At 38.9% G+C, this 12,243-nt stretch overlaps 1 protein-coding gene across 2 annotated transcripts; it reads left to right on the forward strand.

Annotated features, from left to right (window-relative positions):
- Positions 1–57: 57 nt before the first annotated feature.
- LOC308691721 (uncharacterized protein) lies at positions 58–8,745 on the forward strand. 2 transcript variants are annotated; one of them, XM_081367239.1, is made up of 4 exons: positions 58–312; positions 3,078–3,245; positions 3,420–3,893; positions 6,690–8,745. In XM_081367239.1, the coding sequence occupies exons 2-4, from the start codon at positions 3,116–3,118 to the stop codon at positions 7,130–7,132; spliced, it is 1,047 nt and encodes a 348-aa protein (XP_081223365.1). In that variant the 5' UTR covers positions 58–312; positions 3,078–3,115; the 3' UTR covers positions 7,133–8,745. The 2 variants fall into 2 exon arrangements, with proteins under 2 accessions (XP_081223365.1, XP_081223366.1); XM_081367240.1 differs by having other exon boundaries at positions 213–848; positions 6,690–8,297.
- Positions 8,746–12,243: the final 3,498 nt, after the last annotated feature.

Raw genomic sequence — 12,243 nt, forward strand, 5'->3', positions numbered from 1 at the left:
ATTATATATCAACCTAGCATGTTAACTCCAATTACTATAAATAAAGCATAAACGTATACATAAAAACGCGAAAATGTTAGCTAATAGGAGGACATTACCGTCAGCGTTAGCTAAAGCGTGTGTGCTGAAGCTGTTTGGTGAGCACCAGCGCAACTGATAGAGGAGTGGTCAGACCTGGTAACTGCACCCACCCATCTACGCCACGGAGAACAGGCTAGCAAGTGCGCTTGCGCAGCGCATACGCCGCTTTCTACGAAGTTTCTGGATATCTGGACGCAACGCAAAATATTGATTACATTTGACCATTCTGAGGTATTTTCCAAGCTTTTGTAGTCTTAAAGTACTTTATACGGTTACGGCTTTCCTGGAGTTTACAAACTGATCGTTAAAGTGAATGTGATCGCACACATCGTGTAAAATAGCTAACGTTAGCTAGCTTAAATAGCTAGTCAGTGATGATTGTAGGTAATAAGAAAATGGGGGCGAAATGTTCTTCCGATTCAAGCGTTTTGTTTCGTTATGATAACAATGATATTCTTTTTTTCATTTTTCGATTTATGTTCGCTCGACAACAGTTGTGTGCTGCTTGGGGATGTATGTGTTTGGTTTTAATCAGTTGCTTTAACACGATGGCGCTTCCTCGCGGCACAAAGAGAGAGAACGCGTGATCGAAATGTGTTTATGTAACTACAGTTGTAGCTACTACACCTCGATGGAAACATGCGCTCTTTCGTCTGGAGCTAATAGCTGGATGAATGAATGAGCCGGCGTTTTAGTTGCTCTTCCTTCCGGGACATCCATCGTGTGTTGTTACTTAAGATCATCTTGTAACGTTAGATGGAAATCAAGTGAGTTGTCGATCTGAACAATGAATGTAAAAGAAATTCGCACTCACGGTGACGCTGACGTTCACCAGCTGGTGTGTGAGACGTCTTGTGTCTCATGTCTCATAACCTTGCCTGCCACTAGTTTTTAAAATGGCAACCTTTCCACTTTGACATTAATCAGAGGTGATCAATAGAATTCTTTAACATGAATGTACAATTTAAATGAGAGCAAAATTATGCAATTATCCCTAAAACCAGACCACAAAACTTCATATTGATTAAATTATGTATTGAGCTTAAGAAAAACAAAAAATTCTATATTTTAAAGAAACATTGCAAGATTTGCTACTATTTCCTAACAGAAGGAAATAAAAAGCTGAGTCCTCTTTCCATATTTAATTTGATATAAGTTCTGAGTTTAGTAGTGTTATTTATGTGTTTTAACATCATTGTTTCTATTCAGTGTCATGGCCATGTCTCAACTTTTTCACACAAATTGTAAAGAAAATGTTCAGAGGTTACATTATTTCTCCCATTTTAAGTAGGCATAATAAGTTTAATATTACCGCTTATGGTTAGGGTACGTGTACCCATTAAGCCCAAATTAAAAAAAAGAGAAATGCATTGTTATTTGCTACTGACATCTTTTATTGCATACCAATCAAATTTGGCAATGTTGAGAGTGCCACTCATGTGCATCCTGTCTCAGGGGACTTTGTAAACCTTGTCACAACAAAACATGGTCTCTTTTCACCATTACTCACTGTGGAACCATATGTGTTTCAATGAGGAATCCCTCTAATTTCAAACTTTGATACATTTTCTGAGTGAAAGTGTTTAATGATAGCATTTCTTTGTGTGCTTTTACTTTACTAACCGTTTACCTTACCTTACTTACTACCTTAATTTAGAACTAGCCTATATTTAGATAGGCCTACAAATTACACATTAATTCAAATGAGATAAAGCCCGTTTTGTCCTTAAGTCCCTTATGTATAACCTGGCATAACTTGGGAGCCATGAGGGACCCTACTTTCCCCACAGTCCCGAGCCCCTGGGACCTAGGAGACCACCCCTAAGCCCAGAGTATGGAGCCTTAGGACGGCTTGGCTCCTGACCACCGGCCACTAACACCAACCCATCCCACACAGGGCTCTAATCAAACATTAGTAAAAGTAATTTTTTAAATACTTCCCTGTCACTGAATAAATATATTGATGTTTTACTTCAATACATTTTCATATTTTGTGAATCAATCATGATGTGGAACACACTTATTTGGCACACATGGTGGCTTGAATGGTGCGTTTAAGCCCATGCTAGACTTCTCTGACTTTATTCATAAAATATCTTAATTTTATATTCTGATATGTACATCAACTAATTATAAATGCATGTTAACAAATGATTTTTCATGTCAATAGGAAAAAATTTGATTTTGGTGGGCTTAATAGGTACACTTACACTAATAGATGGAGCTAAAAATGAATTCAGGTTTTTTATACCGCTTTTCACAAAACGTATTGTTTCAAAGCAGCTTTACAGAAAATGCTTGTTTCAGTATTACAATTTTGAAGTATTCTGAGTGTGTCAAAATAAAGTCCATATGGCTGTAATATACAGCTATAAGATAATACAGGTTATGTAGTTAGCTGACATCATGTTTTCAGTTTAGCAGATACAAGGAGTTTGTTAGGCAGCGATTACAGCTTGTGCTCTTAATTATTACAATACGAGGATAATACCTAACAGTTTTCTATGTGTATCTGAAGTTGGCATTATCCAGTTTCACAAGTGTTGCTGTCATCTGAAATTTTTGCAATCTGTGCTTCCTGAGGTAGAAACAGGAAATAGAAAATTAGCATAGCTGCTCTTCAAATCAGTTTGAAACCACTTCATTTATTGAAATGAATGCAACATTTGTCCATATTTATAATACAAATATTTTCATTTCTGATGGCATTGCCTCATATTAAGTGACAAGGAAATACACATTTTGTGAGAAAAAGAAAGCAGCTAAAGAGGTTTCACCCAAATGTCTGTGTGAACATATTAATCTTACAGTTCTTTTATGCAGCCTGTTTTGTCCCAGCACTCAAATATTGCTGCAATCCGGTTCGTAAAGCTAATTAAATGGCAGGGTTCTGTAGAAACAAATAAGTTTGAATGACAAATTACATTTTTAGTAAATACTGCAATCTGATTCAGATAAAAAAAAAATGTAAATGTTGATTTCTACACTTTACACAGACTCCTAATTGGACTGAGTGAATCGTTCTGCCGTGAAGATGTCCGTGTCTTCGGTCTACCTCAAACAGGACAATATGGTGCGCTTCAAGAGGAGAAAAGCACGTTTCTCCTTCAGTGAAGTGCACATCCTGCTGGACGAAGTGCGGAAGAATCGCCACATTGTTGTGGGTGAGTTTTACCTCCGTTTGACAGGCAAAACCTTCCTTAGCAAGTTAGCAGTCTGTTATAAACTAAATGAGTTTGCTCAGATCAGACAATCACCGGTTGTGTTTCATGTCCCTATAAAATGGACAAACTGTACATAAATAAAATGTTCCGATACTTTTCTGTGTCTGTGCATAGGCAAGTTTAACGCAGGCATTCCCTCTGACGTGAAGCGCAGGAAATGGGCCGAGATCACGGCGCGTGTTAATGAGATCGGAGAGTGTGACAGAGAGATCATGGAGGTGATCAAGAAATGGTCCGACCTCAAATGCGACACAAAGCGGAAAGTGGCTGCTCTGCGGACTGGTGCTACAGTGTCCCAGCGATTGGCACGGTCCAATATTGAACTGTCCCCGATGGAAGTCATCGTGGAATCCATACTTGAACTGGACAAGAAACCATGGGAAGCTACACAGCGGTCCAGATCTCGCAGTCATGGTGACGAACAAGAGCCTGTGTGTGAGGATGAGGAAGAGGAGGATGGGGGGTTTGTGGGGATGGGATCGGTCAACAGTTCCCCGAGCAGAGGAATGGATGTGGGAGGAATGCCTGCTACTACAAGCGGAGCTGGAGGTGCTGGTGAGATGCAGTATGACGGATCCAAAGCTGGAGGTAAACAAACTGAAAATACTCAAGTTGGACCATTAGAATTTTCATTAGATTTAGCACTGCACTGTGATTTTGTACACACTAGAGATCCATTTTAGTGAAAGTTCACTGCAAGTAACTTGACTGCACTATATATATATATGAATGAATGAATGATTTTATTTGGTCACATACCCACAAGTCATATCAACAAATAAACACAATCTACACAATTCACACAATGTATTTTGTGACCAAAAAGGCATAGGCTGAAGCCAAAGGCTTATTTTTTGCCTATCCTAGAGAAAAAACAGAAAAAAAAAAGAATTATTTAAGTATTTTGCTTTGATCTCAAATATTAAACAGCTATGTTTTCAAACCTTCTGTTCAAAAGTTAGGGGTCAGTAAGATGTTTTTGAAAGAAGTCTCTTAAGCTCTCTAATGATGCATTTGCTCAGAAATACAATAACAATAGTAATATTGTGAAATATTATTACAATTTAGAATAACTTTAAAATTAGACAGTTTTATTTTAATATATTATGAAATGTAATTTATTTCCTGTGAGGCAATTACTCCAGTCTTCAGTGTCACATGATCCGTAGGAAATTATTCTAATATGCTGATTTGCTGCTCAAGAAACATTTTTTAGTATTATCAATGCACAACCTTTGTGCTCCTTAATATTTTTGTGGAAACTATGATGCATTTTTTCAGAATTCTTTGGTAAACAGAAAGTTCAAAAGAACAGCATTTATTTGAGATACAAATTTTTGTAACATTCTAAATGTCTTTACTGTAACTTTTGATAAATTAAATCATCAGAGAATAAGTATGAATATCTTTTAAAAAAAATATAATTTTAAGCTGACCTCAAACATTTAGGCCTGGTTTCACAAACAGAGTTTAGATTAAGCTAGGATTAGGCCTTAGTTAAATTAGGACATTAAAGGGTAAGTTCGGTATTTTACACTTAAAGCCCTGTTTACAGATCGTTTCTGATGAAATAGAACGGTTAAGATTAAAATTTGGACACATGCTCCTGTCCCGAGAATTTTAGGTTTATTTCGCTTTCCCCCCCACCCCCACAATGGTTGTCTAGGTGCACTGGAACATTCCTTCCTAAAACACATTAAACTTTCGTTTACAAAGACGTGAAACTCACCGAGTGGTCAGGGGTGTTCACTGATATGCTCACTCAAAAATCGCTGCAAAAGATGCATTCCAACAGGTGTTTTACCATTCGTTTTAAAACTGTGGACCTATTTTTTCCAAACGCGTCACACCCGTATATTCTTCCGTTGAGAGCTTGAATAATAGACACTCCAGCCCAGTTGGTGGCGATAATGCACCTTTGCCAATTGCAAGCAAACCGCTGGCATTTCATTGAATACACAGAAGAAGCAGAAGAAGAAGCGGCGGAGTAATACCGTACCTCACACAGTCTTTCAATACAAGTCAATGGAGTTGGACAAAAACTACGATAAAACCTGTTGAAAAGCATCTTTTGCAGCGATTTTTGTATGAGCATATCAGTGAACACCCCTGACCACTCGGTGAGTTTCACGTCTTTGTAAACGAAAGTTTAATGTGTTTTAGGAAGGAATGTTCCAGTGCACCTAGACAACCATTGTGGGGGTGGGGGGGAAAGCGAAATAAACCTAAAATTCTCGGGACAGGAGCATGTCCAAATTTTAATCTTAACCGTTCTATTTCATCAGAAACGATCTGTAAACAGGGCTTTAAGTGTAAAATACCGAACTTACCCTTTAAAGTAGCCAAACGTGCCTTTGAAAAAAAACATTACTTTTTTGAATTCTGAGATAAAACTATGGCACTGACATATTTTGAGATATATAAGTGCATGTTGCTTTCAGTTAAAACAGCTCAAACATGCATTTTAGTCTGGGACAAGGCTTAAAGGGATAGTTCACTTTGAAATTAAATTTTGGTGTGTTTTAGCTTACCTCAAGGGCATCAAGATTTAGGTGTCTTTGTTTCCGCAGTAGTTTCAATTTTGATATTTTTAGGTCAAACCGTTCTTGTCTGTCAGTCGTTTAATGCAGGTCTGTGGTCACTGTCTCAAAGAGCATGCACAGAGAAGTCCAAACACGAAACGAGCGGTTTGTGCGAGAAAACGAACAGTATTTATATCCTTTTTACCTTCTGGCTTAGTCTGCGCAAGCGCCGGAAAGCGCCGGTAGTGATCTCTCGTGCGTGTACGTCACTCATGAGTCCGCTTGTGCAGACTAAACTAGAACGCGCGCACCAGTCACACACCTGGAAGCGCGCGCGCCCTCAGATCACTTGGACGTGGTTGTGTATAAGAGGTAAAAACAATATAAATACTGTTCGTTTTCTCACACAAACCGCTCGTTTCGTGTCTTAGGCCATCAATGTGTACTTACAATGGGGAATTGTTTAATTTGGACTTCTCTGTGCATGCTCTTTGAGACAGTGACCACAGACCTGCATTATATGACTGACAGACAAGAACGGTTTGACCTAAAAATATCAAAATTGAAACTACTGTGGAAAAAAAGACACCTACATCTTGGATGCCCTTGAGGTAAGCTAAAACATACCAAAATTTAATTTCAAAGTGAACTATCCCTTTAAGCCTTGTCTGTGAAACCGGCCATTAAAGTAGTGTATTGTTGTTCCAACCAAGTTGTAAATGTAATGTCTGAATGTCCCAAAACAATTTGTGTATAATGTTTACATCCCATGTGTTTAAGAAAAAAAAAAAATGGTGTATCGGAAACTTGTGATGATATGATGTTTAACTTATGATACGACTGTTTACTTGTTTGATCACAGATCCTGAATCCCACTTAGACTCAGATGAAGACAACCGTGACCTCTTCCCATCATCCTCAATGGCATCTGTCAGTAACTCTTACTCTGAGGAGGACGGAGTTGCAACTAGAGGCAATATTGGACACGTCTCCTCCACAGCCACCGCCTCTACTAAAAGACCCTTGTCTTTCTCAGGGGCGGAGCCAGACAGTTCACGTGAGCAATTAGCACACAACGCAAGCCTTAGCGTGCAGGAGCAGCACAGCACTAACGCTCTTCTGGCCACGGTCTCCCGCTCGCTCGAGCTTCTTGCAGAGTCAGTGCAGCAGCTAACGGAGACGCAACAGGAGTTTGCACGCGAGTCATTGCAGATACAGAGGGATACCGTGCAGGTGATGCGAGAATTTGCCTCCGGCGCGCTAACGATACTACATGAAAAGGTCAACGGCAAACCTGCGTTGTGAAATGTGTGTTTAGCAATCAGATGATGACCAACAAGCATCAGAGCGTGACCCGTTGTTGAAAAGAAACTGCAGTCAGACAACAATCATGAGGAACTTTTCACTGGAACGTTGGTGACCATCAGAGGGCGCAATGTCAAGATGTCAAAATACTGTGATTTAGTGCAAGGACAAAGACAACTATTTGAGAAGATGCTTTTGTATCTGGTCTCTCTATATCAATAGGGCACACTTAGGGTTTTTGTTTATAGTGAAGTACCAATCCAAAAATGTTAGCTGAAACCGTGCACGGAAGAGATTTTGTTTGTGCCTAAAGTAATATGATCTTCCACAACAAAATATTACTTTTTTTCCTTCACTCACAACATAGTCACATAGGAAATTTTGAGATTAACATCAGAGGACCTACTTTTAAAATGTATAAATTACATGCTTTTATGCAACGTCTGTCGATGAGTTAAAGATATAGTTCACCCAAAAATATAAATTCTGTCATCATTTACTCACACCTTCATGTCTTTCCAATCCTATGTCTTTATTCCTTCTGTGGAACATAAAGGAATTTTTAAGAACGTTGGTAACAGTTTTGGTGACCATTGACTTCTATTTTATTTGTAGCGAGTTTATCATCTGAGTAGCTTTTAATTTACTCACAAACACGTACGTTTCATATTTATTACAGCTATGTGAGTGACGATGCCTCTGTAATATTAACTGTTTTTAACTTGCAGTCACATTTAATGGTGTTCAGGGACAACTAAATCCTTTCTATGACCAGTATATATGGTGTAAAAGAAGGCATCTGAATCTCATTAAAATAGGTCTCATATTTTGTCTGATAGGAAATTCTTTTCCAGTGGAACTTTTCCAATTTATTTTTTTATGCCGTGTTCACTGATTTAAAAAAGTGGGACAAATGTACATTTTCAGGAACCAATTTTCTTTCTTCATATTTCAAGTTAATGCTGTTGTCTTGTCACTAGAGGGCAGTGTGTATTTTAATTTTCACACAGTGTATTCCTCAAATGATTATTTTACTGCATGTGTTTCTTCAAAATCATTGGGTTTTCATTTAGCAGTGTGAGTTTCATGTGTGTATGTTTGGTTTATGAATGAAAACCGCTCCATAAGTGAGCCTGATATTTCAATAAATTTGAACTGAATGGTTAGACTAGTGTTTATTTCATGTTCTGCTGATATGTTCGTACATGTTTATGCCTGTGCTTTTACTGAGATACTGGCATGGACACTTAGCTTCTCTCTAAGTTTCAGACAGGAGTGTTTAGAGCTCAAGTATTGTTCTCCGGTTCTCCAGGGCTGAAGAGCTCTGCTTAAACAGCTGCCGGTGTGTGTATGTGTGTGTGCTGATGTAGAGCTGTGGTTGGGGAATGCTTTGTGCATGTGTAAGACGGCAGCTGGTAGCCCTATTGTGTGGTTTAGGGACCTCTGCTGGAAAAAAATGTACTTTATTGTGGCTGTCTGCAGATTGTGAATATGTCTGTATAATGTATCAGTCATTTATCATATTAGCCATCTTCACCGGGCGTCGCACCAGAAACACAATATCAGGTTTTGTCTTTGGTTTAGGTTACATTAAACTGCAGGGTTTTTTGTTTTTTTGACATTTGGTTATTTGAAAACAGGTTTAGTTGTCTTGCTTTTATTTTGTTATTTGGCAGATGGATAAGATAGATTACTTGATTATCTGTTTACGCTTGAATTTTTTAACTTTTAAGTTCATGTTAAAGCTGGTCTTGATTGTTTTATAAACCTTTTTTGTTCGAGGGAAGAAAAACAAAACAATGAAAAGACAAGTTTCCAGGACTAAATAACTCTTTTTGTGATTTTGTGTACATGTACACTACCGTTCAAAAGTTTATGGTCAGAAAGAGATTTCTCCTTTTGAAAGAAATTTAATAAGAAAGAACATTCAATTGATCAAAGGTGACAGTAAAGACATTTATAATTTTACAAAAGATTCCTATTTTAAATAAATGCTGTTCTTTTGAACCTTCTATTATCAAAGAAAAATAGAATTCAATATAGATTTCTAGAAATATTTGTTTCCACAAAATATTAAGCAGTACAACTGTTTTAAACATTGATAATAAAAATAAATGTTTCTTGAGCAAATCAACATAATAAAATGATTTCTGAAGGATCATGTGGCTGAAGACGAGTAATGATGCTGAACATTTAAAATATTATTTAAAAAAATAGAAAACAGTTATTATATGCCACAATTTGACAATTTTTACTGTATTTCTGGTCAAATATGCAGTGAGCATAAGTGATTTCCTTCTTTTTTTTCTTAATCTTACCGGTAGTGTAAATGTATTTGGATGTGATTTCTCTGTAGGACCTGCCACACATCAGCTGCCATCTGGAACAAAAGAAGCAGACTGTGAAGCAACAGCGGATAGATTTATCGATCCTTCTTTTTTCAAGTACAACTCTGTCTTTCCTCCCCTTCTTCTGTTGGTCTGCTGACCTCTTCACCTTTTCATCTCTTTCTTTCACCCCTGCTGATTCTCCTGCCCTCTCTTTTATCCTACATCTGTCACTCTGGGTTCTCTAATAACATAACGCTACCTCTGCTGTGAGGCCCTCTTTTCCTCTTCAGAGGTTCAGAGCTTCACGGTGGGGCCCGTGTCAATCCCCCCTATTCAGCTGCATGAGCCAGGCGTGTGGCTGTGTAGCTGCGGTGTGTTCTGTGCACCTGTTCTGACATGTAATGTCTAACTCTTATTATTAATATATATATATTTTTACTTTGTTGTTAATAAAATTATAATATTTATTATTTTTATCTGAATGAGATGTCTGCACCTTGGAATAAAACAAACACTCCAAATAAATATTAATTAATAATTAATTTTATTTATTTATTTACAGTGAGGAAAATAAGTATTTGAACACCCTGCTATTTTGCAAGTTCTCCCACTTAGAAATCATGGAGGGGTCTGAAATTGTCATCGTAGGTGCATGTCCACTGTGAGAGACATAATCAAAAAAAAAAAAAAAAATCCAGAAATCACAATGTATGATTTTTTAACTATTTATTTGTATGATACAGCAGCTGCAAATAAGTATTTGAACACCTGAGAAAATCAATGTTAATATTTGGTACAGTAGCCTTTGTTTGCAATTACAGAGGTCAAACGTTTCCTGTAGTTTTTCACCAGGTTTGCACACACTGCAGGAGGGATTTTGGCCCACTCCTCCACACAGATCTTCTCTAGATCAGTCAGGTTTCTGGGCTGTCGCTGAGAAACACGGAGTTTGAGCTCCCTCCAAAGATTCTCTATTGGGTTTAGGTCTGGAGACTGGCTAGGCCACGCCAGAACCTTGATATGCTTCTTACAGAGCCACTCCTTGGTTATCCTGGCTGTGTGCTTCGGGTCAATGTCATGTTGGAAGACCCAGCCTCGACCCATCTTCAATGCTCTAACTGAGGGAAGGAGGTTGTTCCCCAAAATCTCGCAATACATGGCCCCGGTCATCCTCTCCTTAATACAGTGCAGTCGCCCTGTCCCATGTGCAGAAAAACACCCCCAAAGCATGATGCTACCACCCCCAAGCTTCACAGTAGGGATGGTGTTCTTGGAATGGTACTCATCATTCTTCTTCCTCCAAACACGTTTAGTGGAATTATGACCAAAAAGTTCTATTTTGGTCTCATCTGACCACATGACTTTCTCCCATGACTCCTCTGGATCATCCAAATGGTCATTGGCAAACTTAAGACGGGCCTTGACATGTGCTGGTTTAAGCCGGGGAACCTTCCGTGCCATGCATGATTTCAAACCATGACGTCTTAGTGTATTACCAACAGTAACCTTGGAAACGGTGGTCCTAGCTCTTTTCAGGTCATTGACCAGCTCCTCCCGTGTAGTTCTGGGCTGATTTCTCACCTTTCTTAGGATCATTGAGACCCCACGAGGTGAGATCTTGCATGGAGCCCCTCCATGATTTCCAAGTGGGAGAACTTAGCAGGGTGCAAAATAGCAGGGTGTTCAAATACTTATTTTCCTCACTGTATAATTGTATGGTTTGTAAAATAAAATTAAGGTATATAGATGGTGGGGGGTTGGGATTTATTTTTGATGGGCCCAGATGTAGAAAGAGAGACAAGGGAATAGTTTGAGAACATGAACCAGGCCAGACTCAAAAGCGAATCTCCCATGAGGACTTACGCTGACCACAAGACCACTGCTCTGTTTTAATGTGTTTTCCAGTGTGATCTGTTTCTGTGAGATTATTGCTGTCATTTCCACATGAACGCAGCAGCTGCACACACATACACACCCACAGCAGCTCCGATCCTACACACATTAACATAGTTTGACCATCAAGCAGAGTATCTTGAGTACTTTCCTCAAGGCCATCTGATTTTGGATGTGTGTGTGTGTGTGTGTGTGTGTGTGTGTGTGTGTGTGTGTGTGTGTGTGTGTGTGTGTGTGTGTGTGTGTGTGTGTGTGTGTGTGTGTGTGTGTGTGTGTGTGTGTGTGTGTGTGTGTGTGTGTGTGTGTGTGTGTGTGTGTGTGTGTGTGTGTGTGTGTGTGTGTGTGTGAGAGAGAAAAAGACTGGTCTGCCGTCCCAAAGGGCTCGAGGCTCAACAGATGCAGATAGAAAGTGTGTGTCCTCAGGATGCTGGTCTGGTGTGGGTCACTAATGTAGGCAGATGAACTGTGTGTGTGTGTGTATGTCCTATGGGAGCTGGTCTCCAGGGCGAGCAGATGTCATGACGTGTGTGGAAATCCTGGGTTGGGTGTCATCTATATAGGCTCGAATAAGGATATGGCGATGTGAGTAAATGAATGTGTGAATTTGTATGTGTGTACAGTCGAATACCTAAAGTCTGACAAGCTATCAGTCTGTTTATTTGTATGAATGTGCAAGCTCATTTTGTTTGTGAAAGGTTTTCTTTAATTGTAATCAATTAAAGAAATCATCTTAATTGAGACGGAAACAATAGTGCTTGAGGTACTGGACAATGACCACAAATGACTGAGAGGAAAATCTTTGTGTATGTCCCTTTTTGCAGGCCTGTTTGATTGCACATATGTGAGATTTGAGGTGTGGGTGCGGGGTCATAAATATGTATATATGCA

This window comes from Scardinius erythrophthalmus (genome assembly GCF_964197995.2).
Source record: "Scardinius erythrophthalmus genome assembly, chromosome: 5".
Taxonomy (NCBI): domain Eukaryota; kingdom Metazoa; phylum Chordata; class Actinopteri; order Cypriniformes; family Leuciscidae; genus Scardinius; species Scardinius erythrophthalmus.